The following is a 26232-nucleotide window of genomic DNA, read 5'->3' as shown; positions in this document are numbered from 1 at the left end:
TCTGCACAGAGCCCCATGCAGGGCTTGAACTCATCAACTGTGAGATCATGACTTGAGCCGAAACCAAGAGTTGGATATTTAACTGACTGAGCCACCCGGGCACCCTTAATAATTTTTTGTTAAATTTTCTATCTTTTCCATCGTTCTATTTAAAATTCTGCAAAATCCATAGTATTGTCAATGGAATGAGTGGGGTATTAAAATTTAAAAAGAAAGTTCTGATTTGAGACAATACATTTTCCTGGAAGGTAAAGTGTCTGCCTTGCATAGGTGGATTGATGCACTATGGGAAGAGGGAGCTGGCCTAAGTGCCAAACTTACTGTATATAAGATACTGGTTTCATTAATCATTTGTTACTTAAAAAGAAAAAAATACATGTATACATTTCCCCTAATGATCATCTTTGGGTCAAGTCCTATCTCTTGTGTTTGACAGATCTAATGGACACCATCACAGGGCCAAATGAGGAATTGTTCACACCAGTTATGGGCTCTCCAGTGACTCCGCCTGGAATATTGGAGGAAGCACCCAGCATTTTCCCAGCACTTTCTGATTCTGAGGCACCCTTTGAGACAAGAACCATTGTTCCATCCATTAGCCGTGTTAATACAGCTGCCTCATTTGGCCTGGAACAACTTGAATCTGAAGGTACCCATACATTGAAGAGAATCTTTTCTGTGACTGATTGAGTCACTGAGCAAATGTTGTTTTGAAGATTAAGGAGAATGTATTCCGTATGCAGTGTAGATCAGGGGTCAGTAAACTATGGCCTGGCCAAATCTGACCTGCCATCTATTTTTGTATGACCTGCAAGTTAAGAATGATCTTTACATTTTGAAATGATTGAAAAAAAATTAAAATGAGAATAATATTTTGTGACATGTAAAAGTTAAATAAAATTCAAATTTCAGTATTCCTAAATAAAGCTGTATTGGGACCCAGCTACACTTGTTCATTTACATATTGTCTGTGGCTACTTTTGTGCCAGATTAGCAGGGTTGAGTAGTTGTGACAGAGACTGAATGCCCACAAAGTATAAAACATTTATGATATGGCCCTTTACTGAAAAAGCTTGCTGGCCCCTGGTCTAGATCAGTCGTTCTTAACTGTAGATGAACATTAGGATCACTTGGGGGAACTTTGAAAAAATCCTCATGCCTGATTCCTCCCCGTGATTCTGATTCAGTTGGTGTAGGATACGATCTGTTGTCCACATTTTGAAAGAGTGCTTTAGATGATTTAAAATCTGCCAGCTGGATTGAGGATATTTGTTTATAAGGAAAATCCAAGTTTCCCCACCAGATTTTCTTAGGTAGAAGTTTTAATGTGGGTTGTATTTTCACAGCACTGCTCTGGTTGTTAGTGCTGGGTTTTTCTTCTTTATGACCATCTCTGGGATGTTCATAGGATGCTGTACTATTTGGAGATGGGTAGTCTCTTTACCTGTTAAGACTGAGAAATTCATGCCAAATTGTACTTTCCAAGACACTGGCTTTGAGCGTGAAAAAGATGCTTGGAGCACAGCTGTACACCCACAAACAAGAAGACTGGAAATATGATGAGAGGTCATTTAATTAGTCAGCGTTTTGGCAGGCAAACAGCTTTTGGTTGGAAGTGCAGAATATCCAGAGATTTGTAATGCTGAGTTTCTAATCTAGAAGACAGGTAAGCTTTTGGGAACTAAATTATCTGTGGGTTTGATGCAGTAAAGACATAGGATGTGGTGTTATTTAATATTTTGTCTGCTGTATAGCAGGGAAGGTGGTTCATCCAGGTTTGCAGCAGACTCCCTCACAGACTTTCAGGGTAACACTGGCAGCTTTCTGGCAGAGAAACATGACGTTTTAGGAGTAGTGTGGAGAACTCCATAGTAGAAGGCTGGTTTAAGAAATGGATCAAAGCAAGCTCAGAGGCTGATAGCTCTTGCACTCCACATTGAGATAAAAACCGTATGACTTTGAGATTAATCTCATATTAGCTGTCTGCTCTCCTTGACGCCATCTGGAAAAAGCAGGTTTCCCCAAATTAACCTGCGTTAGAGATGACAGCTTTACCCGGCAGGGCTCATTAAATCAGAGGGAAAAAAATATATTTGTGAGTAATCCATACTTGTGAAACTGCAATAATTTTCTAAATTTAGTAGATGATGGCAGTTGCGTTGAAATATGTGAGAATTTTCTTGACTTGCCTAAGATGTCCTGGAGTTTTAGTGCTTTTCTTCTACACAATTCAATTCCAGCTTCTTTTTGAGAATATATTTTTTCGGTTTTTGATCTAAATTATGATCCTTGTCAAGGCTTATGGAAGACCTTTTTGGTTTAAAAATACTCTGTCAGCTACATTGTTGGGCTTAAGATAGGGTTTTGAATAAGCACACCTTTTCTTCTAGAACCCAGGAAGTGCACAATGTATGTTTGATTAGTGTACATTAATAACATCACAATTAGTTTTATGTTGGTGCATCTACTTTTCTGGAAGCTGAAGTGACTACACGTATTTAAACAGAGAAACCTACTAGATTTCTGTGTGTGTTGGAGGCCTGTGGTTTCAAGGCATGTTTTTCCGCCTTGTCTTTGAGACCTTTGGGCGAAGGATTTTAATTCTATCATAGGGTTATACCCAGAGGAAGATAATGTATTCTTTAAAAAAACATTTTTTGGGGCGCCTGGGTGGCTCAGTCGGTTAAGCGTCCGACTTCGGCTCAGGTCACCATCTCGCGGTCCGTGAGTTCGACCCCGCGTCGGGCTCTGTGCTGACTGCTCAGAGCCTGGAGCCTGTTTCAGATTCTGTGTCTCCCTCTCTCTCTGACCCTCCCCCGTTCATGCTCTGTCTCTCTCTGTTTCAAAAATAAACGTTAAAAAAAAAAATTAAAAAAAAAAATAAAAAAACATTTTTTAAAAAATGTTTATTTATTTTTGTGAGACAGAACGTGAGTGGGAGAGGGGCGAAGAGAGAGGGAGACACAGAATCCAAAGCAGGCTCCAGGCTCTGAGCTATCAGCACAGAGCCTGATGTGGGGCTCGAACCCATGAACCGTGAGATCATGACCTGAGCTGAAGTCACACGCTCAACTGACTGAGCTACCCAGGCACCCTGAAGATAATTTATTTTTACTAGAACAGAGGGTTGTGTGCTACATCAAGTTACCTACCTTTCAAGTTTTAATCTCTGTGATGTGTGGACAAATGACATACAATTTTCCAGTTTAAAGATGTGTTTATTTAATTATATTATTAAATTTTTATATGCTATTTTAGTATCTTCTTTCCCACTAGGGGACAGAAGCATTTCTCCAGAGAATGGAGTATTTTTCTCAATGGGATATGGGCAAGACATGCCATTATTAGATACCAGACACCCAAGGAGCAACAACCTTTGTGGAAATTTCTGAATGTTTATCCTTTAGGGGATGATTAGGGGCTCAAACAAACCTCAAATTCTATCTACTTGGCCCCCTGTCTTCTTTGTCTCCTCCTTTACGGCTCTACAGCATAGTCACTGACTGTCCTTGTTTTCTAGGGCTGTCATAACAAAATACCACAAACTGGATGGCTTAAAACAACAAAACTTTATTCTCTTGTAGTTTTGGAGCCTGGAAGTCTGAAATCAAGGTGTAGGCAGGGTCATGTTCCTTCCAGTGCCTCTAGATGGGTAATCAGCCCTTGCCTCTTCTAGTTTCTGATGAGGCATTCCGTGGCTTATGGCAACATGATTGCAACCCCTGCCTCCATGTTCACGTGGCTGTTATACCTAAGTGTGACTGTACCCAAATTTCCCTCATCTTACAAGGACACCAGCCACTGGATTAGGACTCACTCCAATAACTTCATCTTATGTTGATTGTATCTGCCAATAACCTATTTTCAAATAAGGTCACATTCACAAGTATGGCGGGTTTTGAATGTGTGTGTGTGTGTGTGTGTGTGTATTTATACATTTTATATATTTTATATATATATTTATACACACACACAACACATATACACACACACACACACATACATATAGTGGGGATGCAGTTCAGCACATATCAGGGGTCTGTCTCTGAGAAGTTCACCAGGGGGTTCTGAAGGCAGATGTGCTCTGTCTCTGCAATATCCACTTGAGAGATGTGCATTTGAGAACAGGAGAAGTTGTGATGTGTTCTACATTTCTCAGTCTCTGAAGAGACTGCCTCTATATGTGCATTCCACCTTGTGCCTATTTTAGTAGGTTTTTTACCTTGTCAGCAAAAATAGTTTGATTTTTGAAGGGATAATGGTTTATCTGTCACCTTGCCTGACACACTTTAATTCCTTGTTTATTTATTTTATTTTTTTTTTATTTTAGGGAATCAGTGTTTTCAGGATGGTAAAAAATGCATTATACTTGTCTCAGGCATAACTCCACTAGGGCTGCATTCATCATTTTTAAAATACAAACATGCAAAAGTGTTCTAATTTTTTATTCAAAATAGCATAATGGCAAGTTAGTTGCATATATATAACTACATAAATTAATTTTTGGATATGATCTCTGTATAGGTTGATATCCTTTTATTGTTGAATATTAATGTCTTTCTCTGCTCCAAAATAGAAACTTAACAATTTCTGATTACTTATGAAAATTTACTTGGAGTTTTTTTAATCTTTAGAATATTTAGAATATTTTAGAATATTTTAACTGTAATATTTTAATCCTAATATCAAATGGACTAGGTCTTTCAATATTTCTTACCTAGGGAAATTTTGCTTTCTGTATTTTAGAAATCCAACTGAGGATATCCATTTACTCTGAATAAATCAGACTTACTTTAGTCTTTCTTATATTCCCACAGAAGATGGAAATTTATCTGTGCTGTAAAATTGTAACAATAATTCTGTACGGTGGAAGGTTGTTGCTTTAACAATTCAATATTCAGCAAAAAATCAATTGTGGGTTTATTTGTACCAAGAACTAGGTTTCTAAGTACCTGTAGGAGGTAAAAGTACAAAAACAAAGATTTCTTAGATCTTGTGATTAGGTTTTGGTAATCCTTCCTCACCTCTCCCACCCCCAGACTTCCTCCCTCACTGTTTGAAGTCAGTATTTGAGCCTTCCAGCTAGTGGTAAATGGGAAACTACTTGGTGCTCACCATGGTGCTGACCAGACAGACTTGGGAACAGGATGAATTAGTTTAGATTCTCCCACGATGACTCTGGGTTAGCTTATTGCTCTTCTGCAAGAGAAGAAGAAATACCAGTGTCTCTGGGCTGATCTAACTGATCCTATTTAATGTCCTTGTGTAGGCATAATAGACTGAGTGTTGGGGCTGTATAATCCAGTGCTGTTATCCCAGACAGTTCCCATTTCCTCATGTTTCCAAAGGCCCATTTACTATCGGCTTCATGGAACAAACTCACAGTAATTGACTTGGTAGAGAATTACCTTTTTTGTGAAACTTATAATGTATGTTATATGTACATATATAACATATTACCTTTTTTATCATATCAAGAGATTTTTAATTTTTAATATCAACAGGAACGTCCCATTTAACCTTTTTTTTAACATCTTGATTTTTTTAAAAGTAAGACCAAATATATCATTTAACTTTAGTTTTTTCTTTTCTGAGGTTTTTTCCTTCTTTTTGGAAGACCATTTTGGCTGCCCTTATATTTAGGTTTTTAAAAAACTGCATTTTTGACATCTTTTGCCAGTCAGGCAGCACATGTAGGACAGAAAGCTTCCACTGTTATGTCATTTGTTGCTTAATCTATTTTGGTGACATCCATTTTCCTGCTTTTGTGAGTGGTGTGTGTGTGTGTGTGTGTGTGCGCGCGCGTGTATTTAATTTCATGGATATTTTCTACATTCTTCTGAGAGCATTTCCATTATATATATGCAGCACCTTTTAATTTCCTCTGCTGAAGAGATAGTGGTGTTATCTCTCCTTTCTTATTCAGAGTTGCCAGTTCTGTCTCTGTTCTAGGATTCTCTCTACTGATAACCTAGAAATTTCAGATGAACGTGATGTTGGAAAAGTATGCCTTCACTCAGATGACTGATCGTTCTGGCAGTGTGGAGGACTCATAGTTGCTACCCTAGACAAGATGTTTTATTTTCTTTATTGGTCAGTCAGAAATGAATTGGGAAATACGTTCTTTAAGTGGCATTGTGGGAAAGTCTCAGAGATGCTTTTCTTTACTAGCTCCATTGAGGATGCTTAAAAACTCATGTAGAATTTATAGAAGTGTTTGCTCTTCACTTGCACTTAATTCACAAAATCAATATTTTTGATCTTCCCAGTATGCACTCCTTTTCAGAGAGTGTTTTGCTATTATTTTCTCAATTCTCATGTAACTTTTCAACTCAGAAGGCAGCTAGAATGGATGAATGAGAGAGTATTTAAAATCTCATCCTGAGGCTGTATTTATGAACCGAAGTGGATGTGATTTGCCTTTGGGTGCTGCTCATTGGAATCTGGAAGGAAAGATCAAGGAGAGGAGTAAATTTGAATTGTCTGTTACTTGTAATACTGCAGTGTGAGGTTAAGGATGGTCACTCTAACTGTGTTAAGAATGGATACAAGTTTTGGCTTTTGTTCTTGGAAATGCTTTGGATTTCATTTTCATTTCATTTTGTTTTTTTTCAGTAACAAAGCCACTTAAATGATATGCAAATGGGGAAGATGAGGAAAAGAGTATTTGATGGAAAATGCCCTTTGTTGGATTTTTATTTTTAGTGGTGAATTGATTTGGTGAATTAAATGCTGAATTCTCCTCCCTGCCCCCATGCTTGTTCTGGCAAAAACAATGGGAATTTAATAAAAAACACCAATTTTATAACTCTATTAACATGAACACAGGAAATGTCTAATACTATTGCCATGTACATTAGGGAAGGATGAGCTTTTTTTTTTTACCTTGTTTTTATATGTGCATCGTTTTCACATATATTACATGTCAGATTACAAAACACAGAATTGCTGGTGATTTCAGTTATCGATTGTCTCTTATAGTAAGTCACTTTGTTGTCTTGTCCTGAAGTCCTCACACTTTCTCTGGTATTTATTATAGATCTCTGTTCTTAAGTACTGATATATTGTTTAGGAATAGTATAGTAAATTACTTAGCACTCAGAATGGTCATCCCATGTTTGCTACTACTAATGCTCATATAGCTAGTGGTATTTTAGAAATATTTAAAATCAATATTATGATGTATTACCACAAAGTTTGCTTACAAATTCTGCTGTTAAAGAAAGATAACTGACATTCATTCTGTTTTCTAGTATGCTTTCTTATCATAAGGAATTCATTTGTTGGTATAATTACAATTAAACAAACATTATTCTGGAGCTGATTTTTTCCATCCTTTTTTTTTTTTTTTGGACTCTTTGTTGCCCAGCACTAGAAAGTAGAAAGTTAGCACTGCTTGGTAAAGCTCTCAACCTTAGACACACATGAAATTTTACATCATGGCTCAGGATGACAAAAAGATTTAGCCCCATATTCAGAGGTTTTGTTCATTCATTTACATGCACATTTAGCAAGTATTTGTTTGGGAATTCAGATAATAAGAACAAATGGGAGTAGATCTTACATAAATGTTAGTAGAAGAGTTAAGACAGATACCTAAATAACAGAAATAAAAGGTAGAAGGTGGGACAGTATCATACAAAAAATTACATAAAAAAAAGGACTTTGAGAATTAAGAATGAGAGAGAGCTTAGCCCCAGTTAGAGAAATAAGAAATTGATATTTACGCTTGTGAGTCTTGTGTGTGTGTGTGCATGGGATATTTGTGTGTATAGATTTGCATATATGTATATATATATTATATATATATATATATAATATATATATACACACACATACACACACTCATTATTCTATTGATATTTAAAAAAAAATAAGCGATGACAAACCCCAAAATATGGAAAACATTGTAAAGGGTGGTGAATAGAAGACCACATACACCACACAAACAATCGGTTTATAGACATGTAATCCAGTGTATTTTTCTAATTTAGCTTATTGGTTTGATGAATTATTTTTTTTCCCTAATGTTTATTTTAGAGACAGAGAGAGAGAGAGAGAGAGAGCAAGCAGGGGAGGGGCAGAGAGAGAGGGAGACACAGAATCTGAAGCAGGCTCCAGGCTCTGAGCTGTCAGCACAGAGCCCCATGTGGGGTTCAGACTCACAAACCATGAGGTCTTGACATGAGCTGAGTCGGACGCTTAACTGCCTGAGCCACCCAGGTGCCCTTGATGAATTATTTCTTAAGAATAGTTTTTTAATAACAGAAGCAACTGCTTTTCAATGTAGAAGAGGCAACCAGGTGCTCAGTCTCAGGCTAACAAATAGTTGATTTATTGGAAGCTGTACCATGTCTCTCTTGAGGAGGATTTTCAGAATCCCAAGCAAAAGGATCCGTTCTGAGTGATTCATCTGGGCTCATACTCCAGACTGACAATCCCTCTGAGGACTGGTCTAAACAGGGCTTTGCACGTGTGGGGGTTTCATGCAGTTGTTGAAGCAAACATGTAGCCTAAAACCACATAACAGGCTGTGGAGATTTCAAAGGCATTTCAGATGTTTGCAGAAAATTAAGGCACTTTTTTAAAGGCATGATCTTTCAGTATGAGGCTAGACATAGCTATCCTTTTACTGGTGTAAACAAGATAATTTTGTTGCATTGGAGTACAGGCAACACAAACCTTAGCAATGTATAAAATAATGTAAGGATATTATCAACTACACTTTATCAGGCTGTGTTCATAACCCTGAAGTTGTTTCGGCACCAGACTACCTCTTATCACTTAAGTGTATACATAACCCCAAAGGAAAAGATTAGAATAAAAATACAATGCATCAATTTGAATGGCCTTACAAGATTTAAAAAAAAAAAAAAATTTTTTTTTAACATTTATTTATTTTTGAGACAGAGAGAGAAAGAGAGCATGAACAGGGGAGGGTTAGAGGAAGAGGGAGGCACAGAATCTGAAACAGGCTCCAGGCTCTGAGCTGTCAGCACAGAGCCCGACGCGGGGCTCGAACTCACGGATCGCGAGATCATGACCTGAGCCGAAGTCGGACGCTCAACCGACTGAGCCACCCAGGCGCCCCAGCCTTACAAGATTTTAAGAATGTTCACACTTGGCAACATTGCATTTGTCTTCAAAGATTTACATTGATTCTGCCTTAATTTACCAGTGCCTTTTCTTCTTCGGTCATACTACCTCTGTGTACGTTGTGTGATATCTCTAAACAAAATAATCTATGGAAATTTCTTCTATAAAAAATGTGTAACGAATCTCCAATTTTTTTTTAAATTTATTTTTGATTAAAAAGTTTTTTTGATGTTTATTTTTGAGAGACACACACACACAGAATCTGAAGCAGGTTCCAGGCTCTGAGCTGTTAGCACAGAGCCTAAGGCGGGGCTCGAACCCACAATCTGTGAGATCATGACCTGGGCTAAACTCGGATGCTAAACCAACTGAGCCACCCAGGTGCCCCAAATCTCCAATGTTTTAATAGAAGAAGGAGATTCTCCAGGTGGGCAGAGGGTCTGATACTGCTTCCTCGATTTTCTCAAGGTACCTGCTTCACATGTTCTGTGAGGGGTCCTATTTCTATTAAAACTCTAGCTCGAGCATAGATGAAAACCCTCTCACTTGTTCCAACTGAAATTAGTAGAATTTTTAAAAAGATTCGGCTCAAACCTAAAGGAACATAAACCAAATAAACCAAGAAAATAAAAGAAACACAAAGTGAATTAGGCTCACAAGGTACAAATTTCTCTCTGATCTTACCTTAGCTAATAAGCTCTCAGGACAACCAGGCCCTGACCCATTCCACACTCTGAGAAGGTTTTTTATATTCTGTACCCAAAATACTAGAATAATTTTCAAGCACCTTGCTGGGCTTTCTGGCTACTCAGCTCTTGGCTTGTTTGCTATACAAGGGGTAGCTTCTTTTTTTGTCTTCCTCACCCCTGCCCCCACATGGAAGAGCCAAGGCCAAGATGTAAAGTATCTCTGGGGCCCACCACCAAGTAGGGAATCCCCAATCCCACATCCATATTATCTGTCCTGCTTTGCAGGTTGAAGGACACACTTTCCATCCCTGGGCAAATGACAGCCAGACAACTGTCATGATTGACACCATCCCACCCTTACGAGGAAAGTCCATCTCTGTTAAAAGCATGGTATGATTGATGTCTAGGCAGTGCAAGACTGTTCTCAACATACAAGAAATATACCTGTATGATAATAGGCTCACTCTATCACATCCTGTAATAAATAATACTTAGTGCTATGCTACTCTGTAAACAGAATGCAATGGAGTTCAAGGTGACAGAGGACAGGAAGGAGACATAGAAACAGTTAAGCCTAAACTCATCCTCCTTAGGGGCCTCTCAGACCGCCTAGCCTACAGCGAAGAGCAGTACAGACTAGTGGATAATAGCTCTGGTTCTGGTCTTACATGGACAGTCTATGTTCAAGTCTTAGCTCCATGATGAATGAGCGTTGTGATATTGACCAAATTGTTTAATTTCTTTAGACTTCAGTTTTCCTATCTGTGTATGGGAGGGCTATTGATGTTCCTATCTCTTGCTGTAAGAATAAAATGAGGTCTTGCATGTAGTAAATACTTACTTGACCTGGAGTAAATGCATAATAAATATGAGTATTTTACATCATTTGTCAATTAAAATTACATATCACTTATCATGCACTACTATGTATTAATTGTTACAATGAGATATTCACATCCTCTCCATGCAACCATGGGACAGGGGCCAGGTGGACATTGTAAGTAAGCAAAGAGGAAGGCACCTAAAACAGCAGGGAGTGTTGAGTGTGGTGTGGTGGGATCACACTCCCTCTGATCCAGACAGATCTTGTTTGTATTGTTGCCAGGAGAAGTATGTGAGCTCGGTGATGCCAGATCTTGGAAGTTTTTCAGGATAAGCTGAAAATTTTGATTTTTATGTGAAATATTCTGATTTTTATTTTTATTTTATTTTCCTTTTTAAAATATTTTTATTTTTTTAATGTTTATTTATTTTTGAGACAGAGAGAGACAGAGCATGAACGGGGGAGGGTCAGAGAGAGAGAGGGAGACACAGAATCTGAAACAGGCTCCAGGCTCCGAGCTGTCAGCACAGAGCCTGACGCGGGGCTTGAACTCACGAACCGCAAGATCATGACCTGAGCCAAAGTCGGATGGTCAACCGACTGAACCACCCAGGCGCCCCGAAATATTCTGATTTTTAAAGCATTAGCAATCAATTCACATGTTTACCTATCCTGTTTCATTTTTATTAGTATGCATACCCAAAAAAGAGTCTCTCTTCCTCATTGATCATCAGTTTGTGCTCTTAGATGAGTTCTTCAGACCTCCTTAAGGGCGGATGGACAGGGTCTGATCCTTCTGTCCACATTGGCCTGTAGGTACCAGGCATTGGGTAAATGATTAGTGATGGAGTGTATGGTTTAAGGACCATTATCTTGTTTAATTGACGCGCTTGCTACTTGTCCTGCTTGTTGTTGTTATCATTTGAAATCCAGGGCTTATTCTGGGTCTGAAGTTGAACACTTTTTATGTGAATGAAGAAGTGGTTGCCAGTTATATTCTGCTAGACATTCAGTGGGAATTTGTTTAGATTTCTGGCATCCCATTGTGGGGTCGAACATTTTTCATTTCCTTTCATTGGAATGCATACCAGCATCTGCACTCAGGCAGGTAAGAGGGGATTCAATAAACTTAAATGATTCTTTAAATCCACTTTGGGAAGCCAGAGCTGGAAGTTCTTAAGTTCTCTGGGGTTCATGTCGTTAGTAAGCTTAATAATATATATATTGTGTATATATTCTATTCTATATATCCAGTATTACATGATAAAATGTAAAAGCAATTAGTTGGCAGGAATATTTAAGATTTTAGAAATGTATTGGAATCCTATAAATTTTGAGTCATCTTAACGTTGGGAGCTGCTGAATTTGGTGGATATTATTTCAGAAGCTGCTGGGGTTCCTCAACCCCTTACGATACCAGAGAGCCATCTGCTGGAGATTTGTTTCATATCCTCAAAACAAGTTTAAGTTTTCCTTTTCTGGCTTTTAAGTTTTCTACCCAACTTTATGCCCCAGTTAAAACATCTGGAAACTAAAAGCAGGGTCATCCAAAGTGCATCAGTCTTTTACTGTGGAAACCATTGTGTTACAGTGGCTTTTGATTATATTTGCATAGGGGTTGCCAGGAAAACACACGCCAACAAATGTTTCTTCTTTTAGAAATATCTCACTGGGATGTGTCCGAATCACTCCCTTTAAGGGGGAGGCAGGAGAAAGACTAATAGGTACTCAGCATCTGCCCAGCCAAGCCACCCTGTTCTCCCCACCCCCCCACCCCGCCCCCATTCGTTCTTTTCTTCCTGGGCTCTAATTTGTTTACCTTAGGATTAATGTTAAACTTTGCGAAGGAAATAAAAGGGCCATTAAAAAGAGAAGTGTGACGCTTAAAAGACGATGATTCAGACTGATGACTGCTATTTCAAAGAGGCAGGAAGTGCAGGCGAGATCCTCTTCTTCCTGTAAATCAAAGAGAGACAGTTTAGGTTGGGTAGAGTATTACTGCTGGGGTTCTTCCTACCTCCATTATTGGGGTGATGTAGTCTCAACCAAGGTTCTCTTTGACTCATTAGTAATACTCTGGGGATGCTAGCTACATCTCTAGCTTCTGGAAATCCAAAAATGTCTAAACTGTGACAAAGATGGAATGAGAGACACTGAGGACCTTTGGTGGCAGCTGCCTATTAAATTAATGGGGACTAGACTTTGTAGCAGAGTGAGATCACTCAGGCTGCGACCATGGGGTGACTTTTCTCCCATATGTCCTATTTGATTTCATGGAGAGTTAACCCATGGTTCTGGTCCTGAACAAAATTAAAACTCTTGGTTGTGATAACCTTAGGCAGAAGTGTTTGCAACAAATCAAACAGGCCTGACTTAGACAAAAATTCTGGGTTTAATAAAGCCGTTTGAGGCTGTGCTCCGATATTTAAGCATGCAAGGCAGTTACAACACTAGCTCTGTAGGGCTGTAAGGAAAACAAAGCTTATCAATCTTGCTTTCTGTTGAGCCAACAGTGTAAGCTTAGGGGATAATGCCTGGCAAGCATTTCTTCCTTCGGAAGAAAACCCCCATGTAAGTTCGAAGTATTGTTATGGCTTATAAAATAGCTGTTAAGAGAGTCTGTCAGAGAGTGGCCAGACAGATGAACTTGGCTTAGAGAGGATACTGTCTAGACAGATTTTTATTTTTTCCTCTCTGCTACTTGCAATAGGACATTTCTCTGTTGAAGTTGTGGACACACTACTTAATATCATCAGGCATCTCTTAGCCATGTGGCACTTACCTGACATCTCCGTTTAATGTTTCACAGCTTTCATTTTACAGCTTCAGCTCGCCTCAAGCCCAACAATGAGAAATTGAACCAGGTCGCATCCCTGTTGCACACTGAGCTGTCTACTCTCCAAACACCTATGTTTGTTCTTTTTGGCTGACACCTGAGTCAGTGTTTCACGGTGGTTAGGTGTCACAGTTTTTGACAGTGGACATAATCAGCAAGTGACTTGATCTTAGTAAGAATACTATGGAAAAATCCATTAGCTTCATGGCAAGGAACCTCAGTCAGTGCCTGACGGTGCATCTTGAATTCAGTTCAATGCTGATGCTGGTTCAGCGAGAGTGAATGAGGATTTACATAATGTGTGTCACGTGCTTGGGAGTGGGAACAGTGAGAAGTGGTGGGAGGATATTGTCTGTCACTAGAGGTCGTTACTCAGAAACTGTCATTACTGCCCCCTTGGTGGCGGTTCGCGTCACTGCGATTGTTTGGTATTAGGAAGTAATCAGTGTCAAGTCAGCCTGGGATTAAGGAAGTGCCAATTGCCAGGATGCATTTTCCGTTCCAGGTCACACAACGAGAAGAAATTCTCAGGCTGAACTCTGTGAACCTTCCCTACCTGGACTGCAGTGTTTTCTCAGGGATTCTCAGGGCAAACAGAACTTTAAGTCTTTGATCACTGTGACTGGGTATCTGTTAACATACGGTAAACTGAGAACGGTTGCTTCTTTTTAGAGGTTCGTGTTTTTCTTTTTCTGTTATTTTAATAGGAATACTTGTGTGCGCATGTTTTACATTGACCTACATACTTATTTAGGATTCAGGTAAACGAAAATAAAATTTTAGGTGTAACAAAATTACAAAATTCAGAAAGTATTACCCTATAACTTTTGAATACAGCTTGGTTGTGTTATTTGAATGAGTTCTTCCTTTAGATTTCGTTCTTTGGATCAGGGATCCTGTTATTGTTTTTGGCACAGTTTTATTTGCTGAACGTTTATTTTGTGTCATTGCCCTTTGCGATCAGAGGTGTTCACGACATCCTTGTTGCTCTTGGGTGTAACTAGTTGAAGGCCTGGCTGAAATACAGATGACTGTCTCCTTAGTTTTTATGAATGGAAAATGAATGCGTAAACTGCGGTTTGCTTTGCACCTGTTCTCATATGTTCTTACATGTTGCCTTTGTGCTTGCTGCAAGATTATTCAGAGGAATGTGTTCCTGTTTATTGATTGTTACTCTGTGTATCTTTAGATCTAGGCAGTTGTTAAAAACCTGGATCTAACTCATTGTTTATGCATTCATTCGTCTGTCTATCCATTCAACAAATACTTCGTGAGCATTGCTGATTGCCAAGCACTGTGCTCCTCATTGGTGCCACAACAGAGGACAAGACTATCCTTCCTTTATCCGGTGGTTTTCCACCTTTCTGTGTCAAACTGCAATAAAAATACATTACTTTGGTAATATTAGGAAAGGTGATCATGCCTTTCTTTGTTACCTATTTGTAGGAGTAGTCACTGTTCCATGGGAAATTGTAGCAGGGTACCAGTGACATACTACTAAAGGTGTTTAGCAGCTACAAAAATGATTGTAGGGGCGCCTGGGTGGCTCAGTCGGTTAAGCGGCCGACTTCGGCTCAGGTCATGATCTTGCGGTCCGTGAGTTCGAGCCCTGCGTCGGGCTCTGTGCTGACAGCTCAGAGCCTGGAGCCTGTTTCAGATTCTGTGTCTCCCTCTCTCTGGCCCTCCCCCGTTCATGCTCTGTCTCTCTCTGTCTCAAAAATAAATAAACATTAAAAAATTAAAAAAAAATGATTGTAGAGTCCTACAAAATAAGAACATTGTCTGGTGGACAAAGATAACTAGGAAATAAGGTTAGACTAAAAGAGAACTCTCACTCTTCCTCCTGTCTTCTCTGCATTCTTCCTGAAACTTCCCTTTTCTAGAGCTGTCTTGTCGGGCTTGCTACATAAGTCCTCAAGTATGAAAAGTGACAAATCGTAAACCTTATAAGTTCCTTTGTGTTTTGAAGGGGGGGATGGGTGGTACAAGGAGAAGGCTTTCCTCTCTTATCCCCCACCGCAGTCAGGGGCCCTCTTTTTTTTCCAGTAGAAATTGTATGCTACTCAATAGTGTTTCTGGAGAGAGCATTCCTCCAAGAGAATACTCTGACGTGGTGTATACAACTCATGTCGGGCATTTCGGGACAGGAAGAAGGGGAAGGAAGCCTCTACCAGGGTGTGTGAGTGGAGGAGAGATTATGAGACACGTTGACCTAGGCAATGTCACTGAAATCACATTTTGAAGGTAGTGACCTTCTCGTTGGCCTAGACTTGCTTACATGCATCTCTCTTTTTAGGATGTGAAAGCATGGAGTAAGATGACTTCTGAGGTCCTTTTCATTATGTTTATAGCTCTGTGCTTTATTTTGTCTGACTTTGTTGAGGTATAGTTGACAGATAAAGCTATAAGTAAGATATTTAGAGCGTATAATATGGTGATGGTACACATAACATTGTAAAGGGATTCCCACCATTGGATTGATTAACACTTTCATCACTTCACATATTTACTCTTTTTGTGTGAGGACATTTAAGTTTTACTCTCTTAGCACATTTCAGTGATATAACAGTGTTATCAACTATTGTCAGCACATTATACATTAGGCCTTTGGACCGTATTCATTTTATAGCTGAAAGTTTGTACCCTTTTACCAATCTCACCCTATTTTCTTTACACTCTAGCCCCTGGCAACTACTTTTCTACTTTCTGTTTTTGTGAGTTACACTTTAAAAAAATTTTTTTAGATTCCACCTATAAGTGATAGCATGTAGTATTTGTCTTTCTCTGTCTGACTTATTTTTTTAAAAAAATTTTTGATGTTTATTTATTTTTGAGGGGGAGAGAGAGAGAGGGAGGGAGGGAGGGAGGGAGGGGCAGAGATACAGGGAGACAGAGAATCAGAAGCAAGCTCCAGGCTCTGAGTTGTCAGCACAGAGCCTGACGTGGGGCTCGAACTCATGAACCGTGAGATCATGACACGAGCAAAGTCAGATGTTTAACTGACTGAGCCATACAGATGCCCCCCTGACTTATTTCACTCAGCATAATGCCCTTCAGTTTCATCCACATGGCAAATGACAGGATTTCCTTCTTTTTAAAGGCTGAATAATTTTCTGTTATATGTATATCACATCTTCTTTATCCATTTGTCTGTTAATGGGCACATAGGTTGTTTCCATGCCTTGGCTATTGTGAATTATGCTTCTATGAACACAGGAGTACAGATAACCTCTTTAGGATAATGATTTTGTTTCCTTAGGATATATACCCGGATTTGGGATTGCTGGATCATATAGCTCTATGCTTTAAAAAAAAAATTTTTTTTTTAACATTTATTTTTTTTTGAGACAGAGAGAGACAGAGCATGAACAGGGGAGGGGCAGAGAGAGAGGGAGACACAGAATCTGAAACAGGCTCCAGTCTCTGAGCTGTCAGCACAGAGCCCGACGCGGGGCTCGAACTCACGGACCGTGAGATCATGACCTGAGCCGAAGTCGGACGCTTAACCGACCAAGCCACCCAGGCACCCCCATATAGCTCTATGCTTTAAGGAGCAGGGATTAACTGAGCCCATTGAGGGCCAAGTAGAAGTTGTCCTTGGTAGGTGATAGTGGTCAGTGGTCAACAGTTCAATGATGAGAACTGAAAACTCAGGGCTCGTTGCTCTGGTTATGTCTTTGTGTTCCTAGGGGATTAGTTTCATGTTGTCAAAATCATTCCATCAAGTACAGCTCTTTTAGGTTTGTGGAAAGGAAAGGTAGCTAAAAGTGATTTTATAGTGCTTTAAAAATAAAGAAATGTTCTTTTTGGCCTATGATCAATTTCTGTGTACAGGAGGAAGGTCAGTGAAGCCACCAAATAGTTTTGATGATCCCTGATAATTTTCTCCAAATTCCAAGGAACCCATGCTTTTTCTTTGCTTTAAAAATTTTTCGTCAGGCTCTGGGCTGATGGCTCGGAGCCTGGAGCCTGTTTCCGATTCTGTCTCCCTCTTTCTCTGCCCCTCCCCCGTTCATGCTCTGTCTCTCTCTGTCCCAAAAATAAATAAAAAACGTTGAAAAAAAAAATAAAAAAAATGGGGTGCCTGGGTGGCGCAGTCGGTTAAGCGTCCGACTTCAGCCAGGTCACGATCTCGCGGTCCGTGAGTTCGAGCCCCGCGTCAGGCTCTGGGCTGATGGCTCGGAGCCTGGAGCCTGTTTCCGATTCTGTCTCCCTCTTTCTCTGCCCCTCCCCCGTTCATGCTCTGTCTCTCTCTGTCCCAAAAATAAATAAAAAACGTTGAAAAATTTTTTTAATGTTTATTTATTTTTGAGAGACAGAAAGACACAGAGACAGAGCATGAGCAGGGGAGGGGCAGAGAGAGAGGGAGACACAGAATCCAAAGCAGGCTCCAGGCTCTGAGCTGTTAGCACAGAGCCCATGCGGGGCTTGAACTCACAAACTGTGAGATCATGACCTGAGCTGAAGCCAGATGCTTAACTGACTGAGTCACCCAGGCGCCTCTCCATACTTTTTCTCTATCCAATTTCTTCCTCTGCTTCTCTTTAATTAGAGTCCCTGGTCCATATCCTCCCCCCCCCCCCCCCCCCCCCCCCCGCTTCCAGCTTTACTGGAAGTATGTGAGTTTAAGGTGTACCACATGATGATTTGATACACTTAACATGTTGCAAAATGGTTACCCAAGAAGGTTAGTTAACATTTCCATCTCCTCCCATAATTAACTATTTTTTGTGGTGATAGTATTTAAGATCTACTGTCATAATAATTTTCAACTATGTAATACGATATTTTTTTAAATGTTCATTTATTTTGACAGAGAGAGAGAGAGAGAGAGAGAGCGAATGAGCAAGCACAAGCATGAGTTGAGGAGGAGCAGAGAGAGAGAGAGAGAGAGAGAGAGAGAGAGAGGGAGAGAGAGAATCCCAATATAGGGCTCGATCTCATGAACCGTGAGATCATGACCTGAGCCCAAATCAAGCTTAACTGACTGAGCCACCCAGGCTCCCCTGCAGTATTGCTAATTATCGTCACCGTACTGTACATTAGATGCCCAGAACTTATTTGTGTTATTGTTGGGAGTTTGTACCTGGTCCATCTTTAGCCACTCCCTTCACACAACCAACCATCCATCTCCTTTCCCCACCCCTCCCCCACTAAGCTCTCCTCCCAAAATCTGCTGCTCGGTAAATCTGCCTACTCTACCCCTCCACACAGGCCTGAAGCCAAGCAACCGAATGTGGCTGGAGAAAAACACAACCGTCTTAACATGTCTCACTTTGAATTTATGATGCCGCATCTCACGTGGGCCCACAGGGCTGCCTGCCAGTCCTGCCACATTTTCCAGGGGAATTCACTGGCCCGTTTTCCACGATGACTATTTCACACTTTCAAACCACCAACATTTCTTTTTTTTTTCCTTCTTAGTTTCTCATTTGACTGAGAAAATAAAAGAAAGACGAAGGCAACTCTCACATGTTCCCACCAGCAGATCTATCCTTCTGCCTACACCTGTGCCCACTGCGGTGGAGGGTGTGTGGGAGCCGGCCCGTGCGCTGGATCCCATCCCTTCCCAGTGTTGGCACGGAAGGCAACCTTACATAGTGGCCACCATGGGCGAGGCTTAGTTCTGAGTGCCTTAGGTGTTAACTCAAGCTGAGGCACAGTAACTTGTCCCGAATCCCACAGTCATGGTACGTTTGTGTGGCTCAAGTCCACGTATGCAACCACGCTGCCACACCTCGTCTCCAGACATTCTTCCAGCAGCCCTCTCCCCTCCCTCCTGAGTCGTCAATATCCCCCGCTCTGCCAGATCTTACCCAGCAAGTTACAAGCAAATTCTAGCATCTCCTATTTTAAGCTACCTTGGACCCTGCATCTCTCTCCGGCTTCCCCCTTCTGTCCCTGCTCTTTTTTTCAAAAAATTTTCATGCGCTTTTTTTTCTTTTCTTTTCTTTTTTTAGTATTTGTTGCATCTACTGTCTTTTTTTCTAATTTTCTTTTCAACCACTCCTGTCTGGCTTTTATCCCTGTCATTCCACGCAGACAACTTGTGTCAAGTACTAATCACCTCCAAAGTGTCAGAGCCAGAGGTAATGTCACTGACAGAATTCTCAAATTCGTACTCAGGCCCTCAGAAAGGTTTTAGTCCTTTGGTTCCCTTGATACCGCACTCGTTTTGGTTTTTCTCCTACCTTACTTCTTTGCTGGATCCCCCCTCTGTTGGCCAACTTCTAACTCAGGGCTTGGTCTGGATCACGTTCCCTTTTCCCTTTTGCCACACTCATTCTCTTGGTGATCTCAACCAGTCTCAAGGCTGTCAATATCATTGCTTTTTTTTTTAATTTGATTTTTAATTTTTTTAAAATTTACATCCTAATTAGTTAGGGTATAGTGAAACAATGATTTCAGGAGTAGATTCTTTAATGCCCCTTACCCATTTAGCCCATTCCCCCCTCCCACAACCCCTCCAGTAATCCTCAGTTTGTTCTCCATATTTATGAGTCTCTTCTGTTTTGTCCCCCTCCCTGTTTTTATATTATTTTTGTTTCCCTTCCCTTATGCTCATCTGTTATGTCCTCATGAGTGAAGTCATATGATTTTTGTCTTTCTCTAATTTCACTCAGCATAATACCCTCCAGTTCCATCCACGTAGTTGCAAATGGCAAGATTTCATTCTTTTTGATTGCCGAGTAATACTCCATTGTGTATATATATATATACGTATATATATATATATACATATACGTATATATATATATATACGTGTGTGTATATATATATATACACACACGTATATATATATATACGTATATATATACACACACACACACACACACACACACACACCACATCTTCTTTATCCATTCATCCATCGATGGACATTTGGGCTCTTTCCATACCTTGGCTATTGTTGATAGTGCTACCAAAAACATTGGGGTGAAATGTGCCCTTTTGAAACAGCATACCTGTATCCCTCAGATAAATGCCTAGTAGTGCAATTTCTGGGTCATAGGGTAGTTCTATTTTTAGTTTTTGAGGAACCTTCGTACTGTTTCCCAGAGTGGCTGCACCAGCTTGCATTCCCATGTCAATATCATTTCTAAATTGATGACTCCTAGATTTCTATCTCTAGCTTTGATCTTCCCAAGGCTTCTGGCATTTCCATTTGGAAGTCATAGGCATAGCAATCACATAATTAATCTGTCTCAGATAAAATTCTTGATTTTGCTCTTTACCCTTCAGTTCCTAGCTTTAATAAAGTGAGACCTTCCTTCCACATCCCACATCATAATTATCAGCAGGACTCTCTCTACCTTCAGACTGCCTTCACATTACATCCTAAATCTGACCATCTCTTCCAACATCCCTTGTCCAAAGCACTGTCATCTTATCCCCTGAGTTTTGAAATAGCCTCCTAATGGGTCTCTTTGCTAATTTGAAATAGCCTCCTAATTTGTTTCTTGCTCTGATATAGTCTGTTTTTCACCCTGCAGTCAGTCATTGCTCATAAATATATATCAGATCTGGCCCCTGCCTACCCCGTCACCTCATTTCCTGTCCCTTCCTGCTTCCTGGGGCCCAGTCTTTGTCATTCTTTGAACACAGCACACATCTGCCCCAAGGCTTTTGTTTTTGCTGTTTCTTCTATTCTCTGCTACTGGGAATGCCCTTCCTGTGGATATTGACCTAAATTAAAGAGTATTAATTATTTTGGTATAATCTCTTTTCAAACTTTTCCTTGATCTCCCCTCCAAAAAAGCAGGGACTGGAACTTTCCATCTTCTTTTCATTTTTTTAAAAAAATGTTTATATATTTTTGAGAGAGGGAGAGAGGGAGAGAGGGAGAGAGAGAGAGAGAGAGAGAGAGAGAGAGAGAGAGAGAGAGACGGAGAATCCCAAACAAGCTTCGCACTGTCAGTGCAGAGCCCAACGTGGGGCTCGAACTCACATATCATGAGATCATGACCTGAGCCAAAATCAAGAGTCAGATGCTCAACTGACTGAGTCACCCAGACACCCCTTCTTTGCAGTTTTAATCAGAGTGTAATGTTGTATTATGTATCTGTTTGCTGTGTATCCCCTTGAGTGCGTATCAGCTCCGTGAAGGCGGAGACATTATTGCTTTATTCCTAGTGCCTGGAACTAGGTGCTTGATAAATAGTTATTCAATTTTTGGAATAGTGAGAGGTATTAATGCCTACAAAGATAAGGGATATATAAGAATGAAAAAGATTAGGTGTAATATTTTTTAAAAGTTAAAAAAAAAACCCTGTAAATGATAGGTGAAAAGGAATGTGCATGGAGAAAATTGTCTAGAAGCAGAAAAAGAGAGCTCAGAATTCCTGGGTGCCTCTAATCTTCCCTCTTCCCTTCTCCACCATCCCGAGAGAGTTCCCTGTTGCATAACTGCCATGTCAAGAGCCAAGAGAAGAGATCAAGGGGAAGGCCTTCAGTGAAGCTTCAGGGACTTCAGGGGTGCATCCATGGTGAGGGTGGGCCTCAGAGTATTCTTAGGAAATTAAAATTGGTGAAACAAAGTAAAATTGGGTATCTTATGTTTCCTAAACCTACTCCTCTTGAAGCATTGAATGTGACAAACTGTGAATTTAACTCTTATGATGATGGTAACCACAATGATTTTTTTTTTTCAAGTGGTGCTTTTCTGACTGTCTTTGATCAATATCCTATTTCCTAATCTCCTTTAAAGTTGGAATGAGAATAATTGATGTAATTCTTTCCAGCTCCTTGGGTCACTCCTCCAACAGGAGCCAGGAGTGGTATATATACCTCTCACTTAACATGTTGTGAATTCTACTCACTGATGGGGAAGAAGAGTAGAAGGAAAATTGTGCCAAAGTAATCAATTCTTTTGTTTAGTATTATAAGATATGAAAGGATTGGGACATTCCCTTTAAATCCTGTTAGTATTTTAGTATACTTTTCTAATGGGCAAGGCTTTTCTCTTTAATTGGAGTCTGGTTGACACACAATGTTACATTAGTTTTAGGTGTACAACATGGTGATGCGACAAGTTTATATGTTGTGCTGAGTTCACTACAAGTGTAGCTATCACCTGTCACCATACTACACTATTACATACCATCGACTGTGTTTCTTCTGCTGCACCTTTTATCCTTGTGACTTATTCATTCCATAACTGGAAGCTTCTATCTTCCATTCCCTTTCACCCCTTTTGCCCACTTCCCATCCTTTTTCCTTCTGACAACTATCAGTTTGTTGTCAGTATTTATGGGTCTGTTTCTGCTTTGTTTGTTTATTCATTTGTTTTAGTTTTTAGATTCTACACATAAGTGAAATCATATGGTATTTGTCTTTCTCTGCTGACTTATTTCATTGTGTCTGCTGGCATAATACCCCTTAGGTCCATCCATGTTATTACAAATGGCAAGATCTCATTCTTTTTTATGACTAATATTCCATAGTGTGTGTGTGTGTGTGTGTGTGTGTGTGTGTGTGTGTGTGTGTGTGTATACACCCCACATCTTCTTTATCCATTCTTCTATCCATGGATAGATGTTTCCATATCTTGGCTATCGTAAATAATGCCGCAATAAACATAAGGGTGCATAAATCTTTTTGAATTAGTGTCTTTGTTTTCTTTGGGTAAATATCCAGTAGTGGAATCACTGGATCGTATGGTATTTATATTTTTAACTTTTTGAGGCATCTACTTACTTTTTTCCACAGTGGCTGCACCAATTTGCATTCCCACCAACAGTGCACAGGCTTATTTTTTCTTCACATCTTCAACAACATTTTTATTTATTGTCTTTTTGATTCTAGCCATTCTCACAGGTGTAAGGTGATATCTCATTGTATTTTTATTTGCACTTCCCTGATGATGAGTGATGTTGAGCATCTTTTCATGTGTCTGTTGACCATCCATATGTCTTCTTTGGGAAAATGTCTATTCAGGTTTTCTGCCCATTTTTTAACTGGATTATTTGTCTTTTTGGTGTTGAATTATACACATTTTTAAATATATTTTAGATATTAACCTAATGGGGAAATCTTTAATGACCTCCAGAAAACAGGGAAGGGATATTCCCTACCTTTGTACATGTAAATATGACCAATAAATATTTATATTACCTGAACTTTGACTCCAAATAAACATGCTGCATAACAATTATCTGACATAGCTGTGATTTTGAAAGTTTAAAACATAGGTATATGGTGAGCAATAATCCTGCGGTGCTCACATCGCCCAACTTTAGCTATAAAATTTGTATTATTATTATCAACATCATTATTATTATTATTTTAGAAAGAGAACATGCAGTCAGGAGGGGAGGGAAGAGAGAAGGAGAGAGGTAGGGAGAGAGAGAGAGAGAGAGAAAGAAAGAAAGAGAGAGAAGGAGAATCTTAAGCAGATTCTATGCTCAGCATGGAGCCCAACACAGGGCTTGATCCCACAACCCTGGGATCATGACCTGAGCCAAATTCAAGAGTCGGGCGCTTAACTGACTAAGCCACCCAGGCGCTCCTAAAATTTGTTTTAAAAGGTCAAGCACAGTTATTTTGTAGTGTTTGGGTCATTTCAAAAGATTCATATGTAGGCACTTACTGTATTCCTTTATGTTTCTTGTTGGTTTCTTTTTTTCTAGAGGGAGAAGAAGATGAGGATGAAGAGGATGAGGAGGAGGAAGATGAAGAAGAGGAAGATGAGGAGGAAGATGAAGAAGATAAAGATGCAGAGCCCCTGGATGAGAGCTTGGATGGTGATGCTGAGCTGCTGGGGTTTACTCTCCCTGGCGTCACGTCTCAGGAACCTGGTTTAGAACAAGGAAACCTGGGCCCTTTGGAGGGAGCTACCTACCAGGTGCCAGACGCCATCGAGTGGGAGCAGCAGAATCAGGGCCTGGGTAAGAGGCATGCGTGTTTCCCTTTTCCAACTCCCTGTCCTTCTTTTATTTTTCTAAGGTGGCAGCTTGCTTTCTTGGCATCGATTACGGGGCAGAATGGATTTTCTGGTTATGTTTATGGGTGGTTCATTTCAGAAAAAGTTATCACTTTCTTTTTATAGGTTTATATTTAGTGCTGTTAAATAGCCAGGCTCCAAACAGTCTCCACTAAGAGCACAGTTACCTAATTTTTGGAGGGAGTTCCATTTCTTTCCTTCCCAGCTGGAAGACAGCTATAGGTTTTGGGAGGACTTCCAAATGGGGAGGGATGTGAGTAACCAGCGTGCTGAACAAGCAGCGTGAATGGTCTGAAGTCAGAAAACAAATACGTGGGGTTACCTTCTGTCCCTGTAGAATTTGGTGCCTAGCGGAAATTCCTCCCCCACTTCTGTGTGAGCTTTTCACAGGCTTGTCACTTTGCTGTATTCTTATGGCTGCATTCCGTTGTCAGACAGTCTCCGTTCAGCAGCCAGCGTCTGGACACCCGTGTGGTCGCTGTCTCTTGGGTACAGCCCAAATTATCAACGAGAGGCTCTGTGAATGCAGGCTCGCCTCCCCGCTGACACTGTCTTCCCGGTCAGCAGGGAAGCTCCCCTGTCTGTCTCCTCTTGGCTTTTTCTGGAGAGATGTTATAAGCTCTGGGTGATTCCTTGAGGCCTTACTCTCTTGACTTGAGGTAAGGTGACCTCTTCTCCAAAGAAGAACCCTCTCTAAAATTTTCTTGGTCTTTAACAGCCAGCCCCATTTGTAACCTTCAGTGTAGCCGAGGTTAGGTTGAAAAGTCACAGAACCAGTGTTTGGCGATTTCATTGAAAGTGTGGATGTTGGCCTGGAGCTTTGCTCAGGAATATCATACTAGTGTATCTTGGTGCCTCAGTTGAAGTGTCCAATTTAGAATCCTATTGCATATGATTTCTTTTTTAAATATTTATTTACTGGGGCGCCTGGGTGGCTCAGTCAGTTGGGCATCCATCTTAGGTTCAGGTCATGATCTCACGGTTCGTGGGTTCAAGCCCTGCATCGGGCTCTGTGTCAACAGCTCAGAGCCTGGAGCCTGCTTTGGATTCTTTGTCTCCCTCTCTCTTTCTCTGCCCCTTCCCTGCTTGTGCTCTGTCTCTCTCTTTCAAAAATAAAAACATAAAAAAATAAAAAATTTAAATATTTATTTATTTTGGAGGGGGGGGCGCCGAGAAAGAGGGAGAGCAAGAAAACCCAAGCAGGGATTCGATGTAGGGCTCAATCTTACGAACCGTGAGATCATGACCTCAGCCGAAATCAAGAGCTGGGTGCTTAACCGATGGAGCCACCCAGATGCCCATGCATATAATTTCTTAAAGATCGTTCTCCCCTCCCATGAAAACTCTCTTTTTTAGATTGGTGGTGAGAAAGGGTGAGTGCACTAAAATGCGTGTAGAGCTGGGAAATCGCTGTGTCAGTTTATTGCATGGGTGTGCAGTTTAAAATAAGCTCTCTCTGTCTTTTTTTAAAGCTCAAATTGGACTTGTAAAGTTTTGAAGGTTTGCAGGCAAAGGAGGAATGCTTTTCTTTGATGAACTGTCCTTTCCATTTGGTTAATTAGTTCATCCAACAAACCTGACTGAGCATCTACTCTGTTCCTGGTACTTTGCATGGCACTGGGGACACAGAGAAAAACAAGAATAGTGCCTTTTTTGGATTAGAATGGAACTCATTTCATAAAGGTTTCAATGTGGGGAGGGTGAGTTCTATAGTAAAAGTAGGTTATAACAGGGCAAAGCAGAAATACTGAAGGGGGCCCTATTGTCCTCCTGTCCTGCCTTCTTATTCCAGCCTGATGCACAGCTAAGTTTTCTTAAATTAGTGATACCAGGTTAGTGATTTTTA

At 40.3% G+C, this 26232-nt stretch overlaps 1 protein-coding gene across 2 annotated transcripts in view; it reads left to right on the top strand.

The window, feature by feature from the left end:
• ARMH4 (armadillo like helical domain containing 4) overlaps window positions 1-26232 on the top strand; it is a 130296-nt gene that overhangs the window by 15702 nt on the left and 88362 nt on the right. For both annotated transcript variants that reach the window (XM_019451693.2, XM_019451694.2), the window contains exons 4-5: window positions 437-649; window positions 24073-24330. In XM_019451693.2, the coding sequence (XP_019307238.2) occupies window positions 437-649; window positions 24073-24330 (471 nt within the window). The remainder of the gene's footprint in view (window positions 1-436; window positions 650-24072; window positions 24331-26232) is intronic.

This window comes from Panthera pardus, unplaced genomic scaffold (genome assembly GCF_024362965.1).
Source record: "Panthera pardus isolate Hobbes unplaced genomic scaffold, ASM2436296v1 HiC_scaffold_24, whole genome shotgun sequence".
NCBI lineage: Eukaryota > Metazoa > Chordata > Mammalia > Carnivora > Felidae > Panthera > Panthera pardus.
The sequence above is the reverse complement of the archived record's forward strand: the minus strand, read 5'-3'. Positions and strand labels throughout refer to the sequence as shown.